The sequence below is a fragment of the Chaetodon auriga genome, chromosome 23, assembly GCF_051107435.1.
Source record: "Chaetodon auriga isolate fChaAug3 chromosome 23, fChaAug3.hap1, whole genome shotgun sequence".
Classification (NCBI taxonomy): Eukaryota; Metazoa; Chordata; class Actinopteri; order Chaetodontiformes; family Chaetodontidae; genus Chaetodon; species Chaetodon auriga.
Window position 1 is genome coordinate 15398884 of NC_135096.1, and position 20578 is coordinate 15419461.

Sequence of the window (20578 nt, forward strand, 5' to 3'; positions counted from 1 at the left end):
GTGGTCATTAATGTCGGTTAGATTAGAAAAAGAAGTAAGGTTTATGTATCCCTCGGCAAAAAAAATAATCTAGTGTAGTGAAATGTGACAAAAACAAGTTGCTGTGTAAACATGTGTTATTAATGGCTTCTTTGCTGTGGTTATACAGACAGAAATTGAGGGAAGAACATCTTACACAGTTCATTCACATTAGAATTTGGATCTTTGGCTGAGATGTGAACCAAAGCTCTTTGTAAACTCCCAGAACGCACCAGGGTTGACCCATCTGCTCCTAATAACGCAGTGCTTTCTCCCACTTCGCATTCCAGCTGGAGCCTGCTCAACATGTGTCTGTTTGTGCACACGTGATGTGTTTTAATGAGCAAATCTCCGGCTTATTTATGCATTAGTTGTGTTCTTTGTCTTTCTTTGTGATGTATGTGTGCTTAAATGGATGTTAAGGGCAGGGAGAAAATCATACATTTCACTTTGTGTTTGTTCTCCGACTCTTCTGAGGGAGTGTGAGTTATAGAGTGAGGGTAACACACATGATAGCTCACACACGCACGGGTCGGAGTGTGTGCGCTCTGTATCCCGTCTGACAGCCAGTGAGAAGTCCCAGAGTGTGATCATGCTGTCCAAGGTCGAGGGGAGTTTGTTTGACTCATCCATCCATCAGCCTTAGTGTTTGACTCTGCATCTGTGCATGTTTGAGTCAGTGTGTGTGTGTGTGTGTGTGTGTGTGTGTGTGTGTGTGTGTGTGTGTGACGGACACTGACGCCTGAGCATGCAGACACAACATGACCGCGGCCCCTTTGGGTGCCTTATGGCTTTCTGTGCCTGCCTCCGCCTGTGTCTGGCGCTCTGGGTGGGATGGCCAAATGGAGACAGGAGACGAGAGATAGAGCTAGTTTCGGAAAATGACCTCATGCTCTCAACTATGACACGCACTTTAATTCACCCGTAATATGCAGGACACTCAGACATGCTGTTTATGAGCTGAATTATGGGTAAAAGTGACAGCAGTTTAACTCTTCTGTCTCCGGTTTAAAAACACAAAACAGCTAATCTAACCTTACTGAGGTGGTTTTCTTGCTGGGTTTGGCACAAGTAAAGCTCCTCTGTCCATCAGGAAACTCCATAAATCACCTCAGGAAAGCTCGTGTATTCCCTGTCGTCAGATTGGCCATAAAACATTTAATGACATCTTAATGACAAGTCCAAATTTTACCGCTGTTGTTGAGGTCAAGAAAATATTTATGGCACAATTATAATGGTCTCATGACAGCCAGTGTGAAAACGAACCACATCTGACGGTTTAATGTAATGTTAACATATGAGGCTAAATAGTTTCTCTGTTTTAGACCTGCTATGGCACGTGTCATAACAAAGACGTCTCAAACAATGTCAGCTTTGCATTAAAATGACACTCATAAAGACTCCTCCATGTTGATGACAGGTGTCATCACACCCCTTCAAATAAAGTCATCTCACTCTCAAGAAAGCAAGAAATATCCAAACATTTCTTCAAGCTTGAAAAGTTGAGGATCATATCCAAAATAATGAACTGCTTCCTGGTTCTTTCTGCCTTTGTTGCTTATCACCTCCTCTCACATCTGTATTTCCTGGCTCTCCCTCACGGATGCTCCCAGGGGAGAAATCCCACATTAATAATCTCTTAAGCAAACATGGGGTGATTAATGTGTCCTCTTCACAGTAATCTAGTGTCTGAGGATTGTGTCACACGACCACCTTTGACCTGAGGCGTGTTGTGTTTGTGTCTTGCAGAAACCACCACGCCGGCTGACACCGTCACGCCGACTCTGCCTGCCGACATCGAAACCACCACGGTCCCCGTCACGACTACAGGTGAGACCATGCAGGGTATTTCACATGAAAGTGAAAGAAATGCTGGGTTAATAGTGTTATTAGGAAGCTGTAATAAGCGAGATGAAAGCATTTGAATGGGCTGGATGACATTATGTAGAGCAGCTCTGAATGTTTCTTTATCTGAAATGACTGTGATTTCTCACGCCTCTGCGCCCTTTGGCTCTCGCTCTTCCTCTGTCCTTCCCTTCCTCGCTGCTCTCCACCTCTCCAGTCGCCACCTCTCCTCCGTCAGACAGCGTGTGTGACTTTGACCATGGCCTGTGTGGGTGGACGCACGACCCCAACGCCCCTCTCCTCTGGTCCCTGCACAGCCACGGTGAGTCTCCTCATCAGTCATGTGAAGATTCCGCATGACTCACCGCCGCCGTCTGGTTAGCAGAACGACTCAGAGCTGCTGCGGGGAGCTGAAGTTTCTCTCTGCGTAGCGAGCGTTTGATGGACAGTGACCTGCAGGGGTTGTTTTAGGTCTGGTTGATTTTACAAAACAATGCAGTTAGCAGCTCTCAAGTTTTACTTTGGTGTTACATGGATTTCTGTAGCAGCTTCTGTCAACTGTTTGCTGCAGAGCTTTTATGTATGCAGCCGCAAGGAAAATTTAATTTGGGCACAGAAAATTGCACAAGCACAAATGCATTAAGTTTATTTTATCAACTTCACTGAGTCTAGACAAGACACTGTTTTCTATAATTAAATAATTAAATCATTCTCCTTGCGCATCTTCATTGAGTCCCTTTTCAATTTGATTAAAATAATTCCTTAAATTGAAACCAGTCTAATTTGCCAGCGACGTCGTCTGCCAGCCGCGCTGCTCTTTCCGAGCGAATGAGAATGAAAATGAATTGAGGGGAGGAGACGCCGCCGCCACCGCCGCCGCCACCGCCGTGGCAAGCGCATGTGACACACGTGACACGCACCAGCTCGCCCCTGTGAGCCAAAACGCGAGAAGTCTCGACAGGAAGGGGTTAAGACCCAGTAGCTCCAATTAAGTTCAGAGCATGCGATTCCAAAGACGAGCAGTTATTCCCAGCCGTCCGTCACTGCCCCTCCGTTACCTCAGGCACATCCCAGATGATGCTGTGTAGACTTCCATCTACTTTAGACACTCCTTGAAGAAATAATTATTCATTTTCCCTTTATACATACCCGTGGATCAAAAGTGCAGCTGTTGGCGTGTTATTAAAAACTACAGACGACATATCCTGCTGGGTTTCTGCAGTTTTTTCACAGCACTATTTATAATTTTTCATCGGCAGGGTAAGGGATTGTTATCCAAAGCTTCTTTTAAAATTCATTGGTTTTGAGCAAGTCTCCATGAAAGATTCAGCATTTCTCCAGCTGGAGAGAGTTAAACAATTCTTCTTTTTTTTTTTTTTGTCAAATTTGCGATGTCACCTGGGTCATGTTCAGAAAAGGCTGAATGTTCCTGAAGCGTGACCCATTTAGGTCAAAACCATCTTTGACAGGGGGCTTCAAAGCGGCTTCTTTCATCACGGCCGGATTGGAAAGGGTTGCTTGGATTAGTCAGGTTGTGGCTTTCATGTGTGGAGTATCATTTCCAGCCGTTTTGACACGCCACGCCAGCCTTTGATTTTCATGCAGATGTCAAAGGTCAGAAATCCCAGCCAACACACAGGATCATTATTTCACTGCTATCAAATCACCGTTTAATCCTCTATAGAGTTTTTATTTTTTTTCATGTGACCCAGAAACCATGATCTCCTCACCTCTTGACCTCCGTCACAAACCCGGTAATTAGGCACAGAGGTGGAATTAGCCACCGTCTACTGTATTATTTGGCTTAATATACCCCCGCTAGTAAAAGCGTGCTAACTAGGCTTCATAGATTGAATCCTTGTTTGCTTCTCGCTGCAGGAGACCGCTGTGAAATGGATTAATAATGCTCTGTTGTGCTGCGTATGGCGAGGCAGTCTCGATTATGAGCTGTCTGGCGAACAAGAGGCACAACAATGGGGGGTTCGCTGCACGACACCGCGCTTCAACACAAGGCAGAGACGATGGAAGAGGCTTTGGTGCACACATTGAAATGAGTGATAAAATGCCTTGCGGAGTCACAAATATGCTTCACTCGCACGTCCTCTCTCGGCGTACACACGCGGCATATAGGCAAAAAACTGTTTCATGCGCAGCAAGGGAGAGCACACAGAGGCACACACACTCATTCCAGGGCTGCGAAGGGCCAAGGGACATACTGTCACACACACTGTCTGAAGTGTCACACACAGGCGAGCCTGGGCGTATGGCGGGCAGAGGGGAGCTGTCAAGTCGGAGGAAGATTTGTCCCTCCAGATACTGCTTGTCGGAGCTGCTGGAAAGAGCTCGCGCACACACTCACACACAGCGAAAGGTTATCGACCCAGTCACTCAATAGCTTGAGCACGGCTCTGCTAAAAACATACACCCCCACCGGATGCCACCGCGAGGCGCTTCGGATAAAAAGCAGGTGCTGTGTTAAAGACAGACCTTGTGGCGTTACCAGGATGGAAAATACCTGAATGCCGTCTGATTTGCCTCGGACTACTTTTTTCCTTGGAAGACAAAAAGGCACGAAGCTGCGCCGACACACACACTCACACACACACACTGATAAAGCAGGTGATTTCATCTGCAGATTGTTGATACTGGACTTTTTCCCACAGGGCCCACTTAAGAAATTCTTCACCAGACGCCTGTTTGAGTCACTCTCTCAAACATACATGGGCACACACACACACACACACACTCGTGCGTACTGTAGGCTCACCCATCGTACTCTCTCACAATAGAATTCATGTCGGCATCCAATTTGCAAACTAAACATCCTCTGTTGTAAACACATGGAGTGGCGTGCGTTTTTGTTGCACTTTTCCGTCGCTGAAGTCATTCACCTGGATGGGAATGAAGAGAAATAGGCCCCGAGGGTCTTGGCTGGAGTTCTGGTTGCGCTCATGTACGAATGACGCTCTCACTGGACCTATTCTTCTGTGTGTTTATATTTGTCATTTCCCTATTGTTTGGTGTGACTATTGTGTGGCAGCGATTCCGCTCCTGTTAGCAACTGGTGATTTGTTGCTTTTTTGTTTGAGAGTCATGTTGGAGATATCTGTAATTGTGTGAAAACATGTACACGGTGCCTATACAGCGTATGTGTCTGCCTGTATGTGCAAACAGTGGTGATTGATGATTGTAATTGCGTGACTGAACGCACACACGGTCTGCGTATGTGCCCCATTTGTGCCCCACACACTCATTCCAGCAGCATCCATTTACAGTGGATATCAAAAGTCTACACATGCTTTCAGATTTCCTAGTTTTTATTGCCTCGAGGGATGAAATGAAAATCCATTAAATCTGGCTTTTTTCCACTTTTTTTTTTGGACTCTAGCAACCAGCTAACTCAAGGTTAAAACAAAGCTCCGCTCATTTCTGGCAATGTGTAAAAAATACCAAAGCAGCCTGGTTGCATATTGTTGCTGTGAAAATGTTTTTTATGCTCCACCTGATCCCATCTATTTCTGAGTTTATCCAATTGGGTTCTGGGACACGTTCAAACCAGAGTTCACAGGATTTTCTCAGGAGTTCAAAGAGTGTGTGATGACTTGTGATAGTGACTGTGCATTTGCATTGCATTTCAGTCATTCACGCGCTCTTGTTCAGAGTCTGACCACATCGTATCTCACTCCCCTCCAGAGCTCAACAGCTATCTGTACATGGACGCCAGCCTAAAGACAGAGCAGCAGCAAGCCCGCCTCGTCAGCCCCGTGGTGGCGGCCGACACCGGGCCCCTGTGCCTCCTCTTCTCCTATCAGCTGTCGGGGGAGGCCCAGGGCCACCTGAAGGTCCTGCTGCGGGACGCCCACAACGAGGAGACCGTCCTGTGGACGCTGAAAGATGATCAGGGCCCCGTCTGGAAGGAGGGTCGCACCATCCTGCCTCGCTCCCCAAAAGACTTCCAGGTAATAATAAACCCCCATTTTTTAGGTAAAAATAAATGGAATGAGCTTTACCTTTATTGGTATGAAAAAGCAGAACAGCTGAAGTCATAACAGCAATGCTATGAAAGCCTCAGACTTCTGGCAAATATCAGCGAGCTATATTAAAGTGTGCTTGATAAATACGTATCTGGGTCAGGCCTTATATTGTATGTCTCCCCAGAAAGAAAAACATGTCTTTAATGTCTTTATCGGGGTTGGTTAGAGAGACATCCATGCATCTCAGAGCATATGAAAGCATCACTTTTAGCCTCTCTCTCACCTTAGGCCAGGTTTGACTTCAAAAGGAGCTAAAGTAAGCCATAATGTCTCTATTGGCGGTGTGATTGTTTGGGGATCGCAGTGCATTTGTCAGAGACATCACAAGCAGTTAATGTTCTCATAAAAAAGTAAGTTGAAGTCGCTTGCAGAGAAAGGGAGGATGATTGCAAGCGTTGAGTGCAACTTTGAAATCACAGGCGCCGTATTAAGTTTTTATCCTCTTTCTCCTCCCCCTCCTCGCGCTTGTCCCCGTTCTCAATTTGCCTCCGCCCCCCTGCTCCCCCCTTTGCCATCATCCTGTCTGCGTCTTCCTCTTCCTCCTCTTGTTTCTCAACTTTTACCTCCTCTTCCTCTGCGGTAGGTTGTGATGGAGGGTTTCTTTGTGCACGGCACCAGAGGACACATCTGGATCGACAACATCCACATGAGCTCCAGCATCCCTCTGAAAGAGTGTACACGTAAGTCCCACGCAGACACACATGCTGCACACACGTGCACATACATGGAGACCTCACATGCGTGCATTTCGAAGGACAACTCTTTGACAAACAGTTTTCTTTTTTTGTTTCAGTTTGCGAAAATCTTTTCCATCCAGAAAAAAATAGACAAACACGCACATCCATTTGACCCTCCCGCTCCCTCTCATCCGCTGTCAACCCTACCCTCGCCTCCATCAATCTGCCATTCCCTCTATGTCCCTTCCACCTCCTCCAAATTTAGCCTTAAGGCCCTCGAACCGTGACACACATGCAGCGATGAACTCCCCCCACCCTCCAATCCTCCCTCCACTCCCATCGCACTCCCATCCCAGTTTCGGAGACAGCCTCTCCCCCAAAGAACCCACCAAATGCAGAGATGAAAGGAGGAAGGAGAGGGAGGGACAGCGTTTATTCCTCCGCAAAAAAAGAAAAGAAAAGAATAGGAAAAGTAGGCCATAAACGCCCCGTGGGCCCCTGCGATGCTAATCTATGTTTCATTAGATTTCTCTTTTTCTCTTTCTCTCCTCTCCCTCTATCTCTCTTGCGCTCACTCCTCTGTCGTATTTGTAAACAGAGCTTTTCCCGAGCCGTCAAAGGGAATTACTAGACAGGCTGTTTCCCAAGCAAGTTTCTGGGTGCCTGGTGCGAGCTGAGCGCCAGCACAGCCTCCTTAATCTGGCCCGAGCAGGGGCTTTGGAGAGGGTCTTAAACAGATCAGAGACCGAGCCCCGGGTTCAGAGCCAAAAACCTGCCGTCATCACTTCTGACTGACGTCCAGTGTGCTTTGGAGCTGGACCACAGTGGGGAGCGGGCAGAGTGTAATTGAGAGAAAGTGTGTGTGTGTTAAGTGTAGCTGAAGGCAAACACTTCTGTTTTCGTGTTTTGTTTTTTTTTTTGCCTCTTTGTGTTTGCATTCGATCAGCCATTATTGTGTGTATGTGTGTGTCATGAGGGTCTGGAGAGAGTCTAGAGCTTGCAAGGCAAATATGACAGCCCCCTCCTGCCTCCATGCTGCTGTGTTCCCTCCTTCCTCCCATCCCTCCTCTCCTTCGCCACTCCCAGAGCATTCTGGGATGTCGCTTATCACCCGACGCAGTTGAGTTTTTCACAGTACGTTGGCGCTCCCGCCAAAAGGCGCCTGTTCCCAAGTCGGTTTCCGTCTCTCTTTCTGTTTCCCCACCCCTAGCCCCACACACACACCCCCCACCACACACACATAGACATACACGATCGAACAAACACTAGGACACACACACGGCAGCTCTTTGTGTTTGCATTCCAGGCAATCAAAGTGAAGGTTCTGCTCTGTGCATTTGCAGCAAGCCAAAAACCCCCCGCCCGCTCCAGTTTAACTGGGCTCTGCAGATAAACAACTTGAAATGCCTGAACTTTGCGAACACAGACACACACGTGCATTCACGCCGAGCCTATACACTCTCAGCGCAGCCCATCTCAAATTCCCAACTCACACAATGTGCCCTGTTTGAAATTGCATTCTAGCAAAGGAGCTGAGTAAATGCCATAATTCATGTGAGTTATCTGAGGGACTAACTTAAATTTCCTCGGGAGGAGTTTGATAGTCTTGTGACATTTGTGTGACATTTGGCTGACTTTTCCCTCATATTTAAAGTTATCTAACAGTTCTCTCTCTCTCTTTCCACTCCCGTCTCTCTATGTCTGCCTGACTCTCTCCCTGTCCTCGCAGAACCCTTTGCAGCTTTCTCTCCTGAAAATCCAGGTGAGTTTGACCTTGGTATGATGTCACTTCCTCTCTGGTCTTGCTTCCTGCCCGTTGGTATGCACTAGCCTGGGGTTTTTTGCTTGGTGGCACTAAGTTGTCTCAACCGCTACGCGGTCAGCCCAATCCAGTCCTTCACCGACAGCACAGAGGCTGAGTCTGCGAGAGCTGCGTGAGCCCAGACGAAAAAAAACTGCATTCATTGTTAGAAGTAGCGACTCATCGCATCATCAGCAGCATGTAGACATCACCAAACAAATACTAAAATCTAAATAATTACATTTGCTAATACTGATCGAATTTTCTCACTCTAACCTGGTTGGAAAATGGATGATTTCAGTAATGTGTTGCTGTGCATTAGTTTTACCTTGTCAGTCTCTGTGGAAACAAAGGATTAGTCTCAAAAGAGCAAGCTCTGCGTGCAAGGCAAGCTAAATCAAGCACACCTCACGGAGTCAGATATTTGAAAAGAGCTACATATTCTCAGTTCTAGGCTGCCTGACACAGCCTGAAGGGTTTTAAATAACTGTCTGCCTCATGAAAAATATTTAGAGCATCCTGGGGGACTCTATGAGATTGATGTTAGTGTTTTGGCATCTCATAATGTCTTCCAATAAGATAAGAGCTTGGCGGTTTCAGTGCGAATGTGATGTGTGTGCACTTCTACGGCTTTTCTACTCCTCCGCCTTCACACACGTACACACACGCTCTCACCGAGTCTCTAACCCTTGACAAACATGCGCAAACACACACATTAATATCAGCGCACACATACACACCAGTGTCCCCAGTGAAAAGCAATCAGATAGAGTGACTGAGCAGCGGCAAGCACGGGTGTCTCGCTCTCCTCTCCCGAACTCAGCTCTGTCTAATGAGTGTGTGCAGTGTGAAGTAGCAGGAGCACGCACCATTTCCCTCTGTAATTATGTGACACGGTCCAAAAATCAGGATGTATTCAGCTCTGCTTCACTTTCCCTAGTTCAATTTGACATCCTCTCCGTCTCACATGTCTCCACATCGAGTTTGGATGATATACGTGGGCTTTATTTTTTAGTTTGTCAATGTCCTCAGGGGTTCGTTTTTGCATAGCAGACTTGGATAGTTGAGTGGAGGCTTCTTGGAAGGTGGTTAGTTGGTTCTTACCAAGAATCTGAGAAGGGGGTTCAAGCCAGGGGCAGCAGTGTAGAGGATCTATGGAGATAGTCTCCAAGGAGACAGTTTGGCTTGAGGAGGAGAGGACTGGCCAGGAGGCTGATGCATGAGAAAAGGGAAAATGAAAAGCCCAGAACAGAGAACAGGATAAATTATGTACTCAAAACAAATCTGCCAGCTTGAGCCAGCTAAATAACAAATCCCAATCCAGTATCAGCTCAGAGAGAGCGCTGGAACGTTGGATTCCCATGTGGTGTCCGACCGATTCTTGCATGGTTCTGAGACTTTATCAGGGGGCTGTTTGTGACTTCCTGTGCCAGTGCAAAACAGGAAGAGGAAGCTCCTTAATTCAATGTGTGTGGGTGCTTTTGTAACTAATTATTTTGGCTTTCGTTTCACACCAAGTCATTTCATTGGAGCTTTTAAAAAAAAAATGTAATTGCATTGCATTTGATTGGATCAACTATGAGACTCATTTCAAACCAAATCTCTTGATGATCTTGGTGTGAAAACTTGTAGTCCAACTGCAACCCAAGCTACGTGAGAGAAATGGATGCATTTGAATTTTTCTTCTTTTTTTTTTTTTGGCCTTGGAGATTTACTTTATTTTTTTGCAACTGGCATGCTTGTGCATGCTCACATGAGGTGCACGCCTGCTGTTCTCATGATGAAGACCAATAGGGATAGAAAATAGAGAAGTAAATGTAGAAAATAAAAAAGTGCCACTCCTCACTTTTCCCGCTGGCCAATTATTCTGTATCTCTCCACCAGGGGGAGGCGTTCCTGTGCCTCCCTTGCCCATCCACTGGTATTACATTATGGCCGCCGGGGGCGCCCTCCTTCTCCTGGCGGTGGCCATCTTGGTCAGAGCCCTCTGTTGCTGCCGACAACACCTGGCCACCAAGAAGAGCCAGCTGTCAGTGGCCTATCACAGCTCCTCGCAGTGCTTCCAGTATTCTAACTGGTCCTCCAGTATGGCCGCCCCAGGGGTGGAGCCAGTCCTGACAGTGAGGTTGGACAGCCGGGACCGACACCGTACCCTCTGCTGAAAGGAAGCACTTAGCTGCGTTGTGTTTGGCAGAGCAGGATGGCAACTTGTGATGTCAGTGGCAGGGTGTCGTGATGCCACAAGATTGACAGAACATCCACTCAACGAACCCCTCCCTCATTTAGTTTACAGTGGCAAGGGTGATGATGACACAGACATTGTCCTAAACTGCCAAGTGAAAATTTGCAAAGAAACACTGTGCTCTCTCTCTCTGTCTCTAATGGATGTAGCTTCGGTTGCTGTTTTCTTCTTTGTTCCATTAAGGAGTTTGTTGTTGACATTTCACACTATGCTGCTCCTGATAAGAGGACTGAAGTCTGAGTAAGTTATTTATCTGAACAGCTTGTATCGGACCATTGAGTGCCGTCTGGCTCCTCATAACCCCAACGGTCCTCCTGAAATGACCCCAGAATGGACACACACACTGACATGTGTGGGCTGGGGAGAGGAGGGGGGGGTCGAGCTGGTTCCGCTGCGAGAGCCAGCCAGAGCTGCCAAACCACAGGCTAAAACAAGACCCCAGAGACACGAGGAGCTCTGCAGTGCTGAGAGAGAGAGGAGAAAACCGTTAGGCTGAGAGGCATTCTGGAAATGATCTGGCAAGCCCCAGAAAATAAAGCTCTTGGTATCTCTGTAATAACAACACGAGATAGCTGTGATATGAGTTGTACCAATAGTGCGGGTGTTGTAACGGAGGCGAAAAAAAAAATCCTTCCATTGTCCTTTTCAACAGAGCATGTGCACATTTAAAACAAAGGAATGTAAATCCATCATACTTTAAGTCCTGCATCACAAATGGAGATAACCAGCTCATTTGATTGAACGTCCTGTCTTCTCCTGATAAAGGCATCAGTCAGTGATGGATGCAGCCGTCTTCAGTGTTTAGTGTTTCATCTTGATTCTCCGGCGTAATAAAGCACGTTGTTCCACTCCCATTTATGCTCCATGCCACCCACTCCCGTTGTTCACCACGTCTTTGAGCCGCTCAGATGAAAGCCATGCGAGCCGAGCCTTGTTGTGTTTTCAGTGGGAATATGTGCTTGTTGTTTTTAGGGTTGTAAATAGACACAGCTGTCTGCCATCGCCACTTCTTTCTTGATTTATACTCCTACAAATCCCACAATGCCGCCGGACCAGCTGGAACCCATAAGTGCAGTGTTTTGCTGTATATGTGCACCCTTGAGAAGGATCCAAGACATTATGAAAACCAGAGCAGAGCTCCAGCTATTGATGGTTCTTTCTTTAGTGCCATATGACGCCGTTAATGGCTATTAACATAAAACGAGACATAGCTAATGCACTTCTTGCTAATATTTAACATATCTGGGATCTAAAAGCCTGTTTTATTGTGAAATTTCTCAAAACTCTAGACTGCAATAGACAAATTGGCACCAATTTGTCTCTCACCAGTTGGTTCAGAGGTGGTGAGATTTGACACAAGCTCAGTTTATCGCCACGGACTGAACGAAACCGAGGTCGTCGCTCTGTGGCTTAACGGGCCGTGCTTTCGCGATCTGTCACACCAGCAAATATCCATCACCTACCCGCCCACAGCTCAGCAGAACGCACCCCGATTTGTTGGTACAATTTAAAAGCTGAACTTTTCCCTCCAGAGCGAAATAAAAATGTGTTCTTTGGCACGCTCTCGCTGTGTGCTTTTAAATCAACTTGGGGAGGAGGGATTGGACACCCTTACTGGTCCATCTCAACACCGTTACGCTCCAAGCCTCTAATAGTTGTAATTAGTTAATGGACAGATAACATTTATTAAGGCTGCGGTAAGCACTTTTCCCTACCATCCGCCGCACCTCCGTCGCCCAATCCGCTGCCAAATTCAGTTGCCCTGGAAACAGCATTAATAACGCCATTGGCCATCAAAGACCTCCAGATCTAGACGTGTGCCTTGCCAAGCAGTTACTCCCACTCCTGCATGCTTGCCAAGAGCAGCAAGCGCAAACACACACTCACGCATAGACACAGACGCACACAAACACAAAAAAGTGCAAAGAAAACTCATCTGAAGTATAAGTACACTTGAGCCATCGGGCTCAGCTAAAGTGCTGAAGCCATTGCTAGTTTTACCACACTTGTAATCTTCCAATTCAGACACTCACATACATATCAATTTTCAGTTCACACCGCCTGGCAGCGCGGCTCACAGAATGGAAAGCGAGACTGTCGCGAGCGCTACTTAATGCTGACATTTGCTGCCGTTCGTTTTTTGTTGTTTTTCTTTTTTTTTTTTTTTTCTGTGATCATCTTATACACCACTCTTAAACTTGACAGTAATGGTGTCGATGATTTTAATGGTGATAATGATGGGTAATGTTAATTATTTGATGATGACATGTTTGCATCCTTATTCACACGGAATGAACAGTCTTATACCACCAGTATGCTATGTGATGACTGTGTGTTTGACAGGAATGTATCATAATGATCTTTCTCTATTAATAAAGTCATATTTTTCTACTATTGCGAGACCTATGTGTGTGTATGGCTGCCAGTTTGCACCAGTAGATAGAAATTTACATGATCCATAGTTATTTATTGGTAAATATGTGTGTGGCCCTGCAAACTTATAACCAGGGCCAGGTGTTATTGCTGATTATTAGCATTACAAAAGGTGCACTTGCTGTGCTATGGCATAATAATTATGCAGAGTATTTGCTTGATGCTAATAGGCCGGGTTTCCTGTGCTTCTCTCTGACAGTTAAGAGACCCAATGAGTTTGGAGATGGGCGACTTTTCAGTGGCAGAGACCCTCTTGGTGGAGGTAAGACACGAGGACCTCACTCTGACATCAGTAGAGCTGATCTTAGTTAATGTTCGGTCATAAAATTGTCTGCTTTTCCATTTTCCTGTCACAGTATTGCAGTTCCCTGAGTGGAACACACCATCCCCGTCATCCGAGCCTCCGGTGACACGTGTCTCAGAGAAGGACAACTCGTGGCTGTACACCCTGGACCCCATCCTGGTCACCATCATCGTCATGAGCTCCCTGGGCGTCCTGCTCGGGGCGGTGTGCGCCGGCCTCCTCCTGTACTGCACCTGCTCCTACAGCGGCCTGTCGTCACGCTCCTCCACCACCCTGGAGAACTACAACTTCGAACTGTACGACGGCCTCAAGCACAAGGTCAAACTGAACCAACAGCGCTGCTGCACCGAGGCGTGAGGAGGCCCGAGGGAGGAAAACACAAAAGGAGACGCGACGAGAGCGAGAGATGCAGCCATTTCGTGAAAACCTCTCACTATTTTCTTCATTCCCTCCAGTTCACTTTAGTGTCAGTTTACTTCCTCAGTGGCGCAGATCCCTGGACACATGGACAACAAGGAAGCCACTTTTTAGTTCAAATGAGAACTCCTGCTTGGAAGATGTGACACAGTCCAGTGTTGGTAGTTTTAGTTGTGAAAAAACCAATGAGAGAAATACTGGGGGGGGGGGGTACCCAGATGGACTGTTCCATTGTGGGGATGTTAGGCCTCAAAAAATAAATATCTACACATATCAATTACAGATTCCTGCTCCACCAAAAGAGAAGTGTTTATAAATGCATCATAGATTTGTAAGAGGTCTAGTTTTGAAACTGGATACTGTAAGCTACACGTACTGAGTCAGACACATTGTGTTGGAAAGGTGGTAGGTTAGGAACGTGCTTAGAGAGCGTCTTTTTTGATCACATGTGAACACAGTGGCCTAGAACTTAGCTCCTTTGTGTGGCCCGTTGACTTTTTTTTTGTTCCTTCATAGACTGCTACCTATCAGCCTCAGTTATCCTCTTAGTTCCTGACAGTCTGTAGTATTTTTAGTCACCGACGTCCATCGAGCTTGTCTTTCGGTCACTCTCTTTCTGTTTAATGTGTTCGTTCTGGCCCACCGCCAGCCTGTGATGACAGATACATAGAAAAAAAAAGAGGCAAAGACAGTGTACGTGTGTGTAGAGGTGGGGAGTGATGGGGGCGTTTTAACACATTCTTTTAACGACAGAGAGAGTTATTGTTAGATTTAGTTGTCAGAGACTGTTGTTACTGGTTCCTGTCACCGAGAAGGTCATGTTTACATTGTGGTTAATGGTGAAAGGTCAAGGAGCTTTGGTCGGTGCAACCTATGGATTGCTGGTAAGGACAGAGACTGAACACCGCTGAAGAAAGACAAACAGAGAGAGTGAGAGAGACTATGACTGACAGAGCACTAAAATCCCCTGCCTCTCTCTCGCAGGGGTGATGTGCTTTTCGCGAGGACAGAAAAACAAATGGGATCAAAAGCAAAATGCACAGCCAGAAACAGCTCTCCTCAATCGACTGACTGTGTGCCCGGACACACAACAAGCCTTAAAAGCAAAACTGTTCTCGGAAATGTTGAAAAAGGAACGTTGAGGCGGCAGCAAGAAAAGAGAGGAGGTATCCATCTCTCTCTTTTAACGTGTGGACCTCAAAAGCCATGATTTAAAGGACCTACTCCCCCCAACTCACACATACACACAGATCACAGCACCCCCACCTCAAGCGACTGGCTAATTGTGGCCTGTTTCTGAAGTAGTTTTTGTTTTGTTTATGTGGGCTCTCGCACAGCAAGGCGGGCATTCTTCGGGACGGTTTTGAACCCGTCTTGCACGCTCTGAACGGACTCATAAGCCATGAGAAGGAGAGGGTGAGAGAACAAGTCTCAGAACTCCCTCCCATGCACATGCACATTGCTTCACTTGTATATACAGATGTGTATACAGAACATGAATACACACCCTCTCTGGCTCAGAAACACACGAAACTTTGGACACACACACACACGCTGAGAGGCACTCAGACCTAAGAATGATGAACAGTGTCCACCGCTGAGAGGCCTGAGGTATACATTTGAGATCATGGAATACATAAACGCCATGGATTCACTACACACACGCGCGCTCAACATTTCATCCCATTTACTGTCGCGCACACACATGCACACACAAACAAGCCGTCCCTCTCCTCTGAGGCCCGCTTTTCTGGACCCCACTGACTCTCTTCAAAGTGCCTTGGAGCCTCGGGGATCCAGCTTGCCTTTGGAGCCAGTATCAGATACTGTAATGTTACACTGATAGTGACAGTCACAGCGCCCCCTTCTGCCTGGGAGGACCAAACAACGTTAAAAAGGACAAGATCCCCCTTTTCGCACTGCTCGGACTGCTGTTATTGTTGTTTTAAAGGGGTCTTTGTACAGAAATGCTCTTTTTATGATTGTTATTATAATTATTGTTATGATTATTTAATAAAGGATTTATACCATACAAAGAACAGAAAAGTTTGATTCATGCTATGCTTTGGTAGCATTGTTGACAATCCCGCAATACACAACTGAATATTTCCTGTCCAATTACCCGCAAACTCCATCTGAGCCTTAGAGTCAAACTTTCACTTTTAATTGCAAAAAGGAAACACACGGGGTATTACACACACACACACACACACACACACACACACACACATGCACACAACTCATGCTCCCGCTCTCGCTCTCTGTCACACACATACATACATAATGCTGTGTTGCCAGTCTGCTACACTTGGCCTCTAATCTCCCCATGATGTCCCATTAGTCTGGACCTCTGGTGGCCCTCATTTAGGAGCTTCAACATCAAAGCTTTGAAGTGCCCGCTGTCTCAGCCACACACACACACACACACAGACTCATACAGTACACATGCAATTACTCTGCTTCTCTTTTATACAGCTTGCTGAGTCTCCCACACACGGTTCCATTTATCCACATAGGCTTTCCTCACCTAAATGCAAACCTTGTTAGCAAATACAGCACAGTTTCAGATGCAGAATGTGATATCTTTGACTCCTTGGGGTCTCCTGGATGGCTGCTGACTTGGAAGATTAATGAGAGTGCCAAAGTTAATGTTCCATTTCTCAGCTTGTATGCGCTCCTGAAACGTGTTTTTCCTCACTGAAATAGACTGTCAGCATAGCTTATTAATTAAAACATTTAACACAACTTTGAGCTGATATGAAATGGAGCCTGTAGCACAGGTAGCGCTTTATGAGTCACACAAAGCAGAACAACACGTGTTGTCGCTGCACAGCGGCGATGGCAGTGGCTGTTAGCATGCTCCGGTCCATGACATAGCGGGCCAATTACCGCCTCAGAAAAAACACAGACAATCCCCAGTCTGCCGGAGGAGCGCGATGCCATCTGCTCACAGGTTTGATTGATCCCGGCAGAACAGTCACGACCACATCACACGAACGAACGCCGACAGGAAATTACCAAAGGAGCCAGATTGTCATTGTTTCATACCGCCTCTTGTTTTCACAACCAAATTATTCTTAATTTTTTTTTTCCCTGGGAGTGTGTGTGTTACCCAAATGTTGTTTTCGAGGTTTTTATCTGTATGTAACGGCACACCGCAGGGGCCCTTTCCTTTAGCCGTCAGATCAGAGAGTTCTTTTGCCTCTGAAGCCTAGGCGGCCTTCAAAGAAAAAGCTCTGGCACCCTGTAAGTCGATAGGCCAGATTGTGGAGGGAGCCGATTTGAGGGTCGCGCTACAGGAAGTGACTGAAACGCACAGCTAATTAATCTGGGGATTATGTAATCAAGATGGAAGAGAGGGCAAACAGGCACCGCATTAGTCATCACAGTTAGGGAGGAAACTTTGTTGGGTTTTCTAACTTAATCACTTTGTACTTCATTTATTTTATTCTTTTATTACTGCACAAAGGCTCCTCGCAGCGTGGTGAAGCCTGGGTGCATCGACGTATGTTGGTTTTAACCCTCAGAAATAGCCTGTGATGTGCAGAATATTATTAAAATAGAATTATACCTTCCCAGGAGAGATCCAGAAATCATAAAATTCAAAATACTCCATATCCTCCTCCTTCACCTTCAGTGACAGTCTGAAGAGAACCACCTGGAGACTAAACCTTACATCTCTTTCAACAGCATCCAAAGTGCTGTCACAAGCTGCAGCAGCGTTGCATATACACATGCAGCTTACATCTTACGTGTTTCATGCACGCACACACGCCGCCACGCACCCACATCCCAATGGTCTTCCTGGGAAGGGGGCCCAGATAATCTTGTCGGGCCTGCCAGCGGTTCAAAGCACCTATGTGGGTCAGAGTGGGGAGGGTGTGTGTGTGTGTGTGTGTGTGTGTGTGTGTGTGTGTGTGTGTGTGTGTGTGTGTGTGTGTGTGTGTGGAGGATGTAAAGGGGCTCTGTGGCAACTTGCCTGCCAATGACGACAGACCCAATGACAGCAAATGCCAAGGTCTTGTATAAACACCAGGCAGACCATCACTTTCCTTCCTCTCTGACATTATCATCTCCCCACCACCAGAGGATGCGGCCTCACAAAACAAACACATGGAGGAAATGATTGGAATGAGAAAAGCTCCATTCGGAGCTCCGAACTAGGCCAGCTTTCTTGTCACTGCGAAGCAGCACAGAGGAAATTAACTTGATGAAAAGATACTGAGGGAGATGTGATGCTTCTGGATGCTACTGGACTGAAGCTAATGCGTCATGCTGGGATTGCTCAGTGGCGGTGTGCAGGTGCAGAGCTCTGGAATTGACTTCACTGAAGCACTTCACATCTGAGGCCTTCACATGGTACCAAGCATTGAAAAGACTTCAGCATTTCTTCATAACTGAACTTTTCTTGTGAACACGCAGCGTGACCAGTGGTCCTATGTGGTCGGCCACCTGTTCGCTCCACTTGGGGCTGGTGTGTTTACAGTCACGGTTGCCCTATATAGTGCAAGAAACTTGTTACCAGGCATGGTGGGAGGCCTCTCGCAGTGGGTCTGAACCATCTGTCTGGAGTGTTTGTGGTGAGTTTGAGTGAAGGTGTTGCTGTTCCTGACTTCAGAGGCCAGTTTCTTCAATAGAAGCACTGCTTGAGAAATTCTTTATTGTAAGAACTGTGTTGTTTAAGTAATTGCAAATTGTCTTAAGAGGGATATTTGGCCCTAGAGAGCTGATAGACCTGTTATTCTGACTTGAATTTTCCATTAAATGTTTGCTTTTCCCAGGGAAATCTTTTATTCTACTCTATTGAATTACATTAAAGCTCCTTTTTTGCCATTTAGTTTAAGTACCTCACCAATTTAGCTGTATAACATTGTCAGACTCACAATGGACATTTTGAAACAAAGAAAAAAATCAATGTTGCAGAAAACAGATACTATTTCCTGTCAATCCCTGGTGCCTACATTACCCATAACTCCAACAGTTTTGTCAGAGATGGTGTGGTGTGTTATGCTAGCAGTGGCTAATGAAATCGTGAGTCTTTAGCCTCAAGCAGGTGAGGAGCTGGCTGCAGAGGTCAGGTGAGCTTCATACTTTTGTTTTCACCTTTCACCTTGGTGGAGTTCGTCTTTAATGTAAGACAGGAAGTCACAAGAGTTTGAAGTTACGTGTTTTCTCACATACGAATAAACCTCCCTCAGTTCCCATTTAGTCAGGATCCTGTCTTAAACATCAAGTCCACCCATCAGCAATTAAGTCTTTGAAGTGGTACTGAGGAGGAAGGAGTGATCATCGTGTCAGTGCTCTGAGGAACAACTTGTGATTCTGAAAAGTTTTAACACCTGATTCTAAAAACAGATCAAATAAGTTCTGTGAAACCTTAATCAATATGAACTCTTGAACCTGAGCGGGAAAAAAAAGCTAAAAATACACCTGTCAATCACAAGTTGAGTAAAGGGAAGCTGTTAGTGCCGCAAACATGCTTGACAGGTTGTCAGGATTTGAACGTTGTCGGACAAAAAAAAAATAAAAAAATTTAAAGCTTGTGTAATAATCTGTTCGATGCTGGCACCGTAGACAATTCTTCACTCTGAATCTGTCAAATGATTTCAACAGAGCCGACTCGCCAAGCCTGTTATTATTTGAACAAGAGTGTCGATAGTAGAACGAAAAACAAAGTTGTATTTCATGAAAAGTGGTAATCAATTAACAATGACAAAAGCATTGCGCTTTCAAGAATGCAGCTGGGGCAGATTTCAGAAACAAGCAAATAAACAGCTGCGCTCATCATGATTCACTCTCGCTGTCATTAAAGGGGAAAAAAAGACAGAAAATAAGAAATAGAAATCATCTGAATGCCTGAGCCTGTTGTGCGAGGCTGCTGCCCAAGTTTAGCATGTGGAGTAATTGAAATGGCCTTCTCATAACTTTCTCTCCAAATTAGGGCTCTTTCATTATGTATTCCATTGAGGCGATAATCAAATTCAATTGCTCTTTGAGACCCATCTGTTCCAAAATAATTGACGATTCTTCCCTTCAAAAAAACAACCTCCCGAGTCTCCTCAGCTCTGCACATAAATCTCCTCATCTGAATCAAATTAGCTTCACAAGTAACGTATGTTTACGAGGCGGCTTTTGTAAGAACACCCGCCACATTCTCCCTTTGATGAAGTTGGACACTGCAGTGCGACGTTGGCAGAAGTGCAGCAGCACATAAAAAGGTAAAATGTGAAGGCATGGGATGTTTCCGGGTAAATTTAGGCATGGATACAGTACATTTCCCGCAGCAAAAAAACCACTGACCTCACAAACACTATTCCCCTCCCTCATTTTATTTATACGCGCTGATTTCCATTATGGCATGAAATTGGAGCTGTCAGTCAGTGACTGTATTGTTGTTTTCATGAATTGATCGTAAGCTGTGAGGAAAAGTGATGTGGCAGAGCGAGATTATGTGCCAGTGAGGCCAGTGTGGATGTGAAGCCTCAAGAGAGGAGAGCTCTCTGTGTTTGGTTAATGTGGGATACAGCTCTGAGCTCTGTGTATATCCTCAATCCTCTGAGTGGGTTGCTGTTGATGGTGCGGGTTATATTTTATGCCTTGTAGGAGGTAGAGATGGTGTGTGTGTGTGTGTGTGTGTGTCGGCAGCAGTAATGTGGTGACATCCTTCTCTCTGTGATAGTTCTGTACCATGGCCCTCTGAGTAACTGCACCCGGGAGAAGCGGATTTACAGCCTCATTCAACTGTGCTGAGCTCCGGTTAAACATCATTCAAACTGCCACCTTAGCAATCCCTCTCTCTTTTTCTCT

The 20578-nt window shown here is 46.0% G+C and overlaps 1 protein-coding gene across 2 annotated transcripts in view; it reads left to right on the forward strand.

The window, feature by feature from the left end:
- Positions 1-15805, forward strand: part of nrp2a (neuropilin 2a) — a 59436-nt gene extending 43631 nt beyond the window's left edge. The window contains exons 12-18 of one of the 2 annotated variants that reach the window (XM_076723229.1): positions 1768-1848; positions 2081-2185; positions 5557-5822; positions 6481-6577; positions 8304-8336; positions 13250-13312; positions 13407-15805. In XM_076723229.1, coding sequence (XP_076579344.1) covers positions 1768-1848; positions 2081-2185; positions 5557-5822; positions 6481-6577; positions 8304-8336; positions 13250-13312; positions 13407-13711 — 950 coding nt within the window. In that variant the 3' untranslated portion in view covers positions 13712-15805. Of the gene's footprint in view, positions 1-1767; positions 1849-2080; positions 2186-5556; positions 5823-6480; positions 6578-8303; positions 8337-10259; positions 13004-13249; positions 13313-13406 lie in introns of those variants that run through there. The other variant, XM_076723230.1, reaches the window with a different exon arrangement.
- The last annotated feature ends 4773 nt before the right edge of the window (positions 15806-20578 follow it).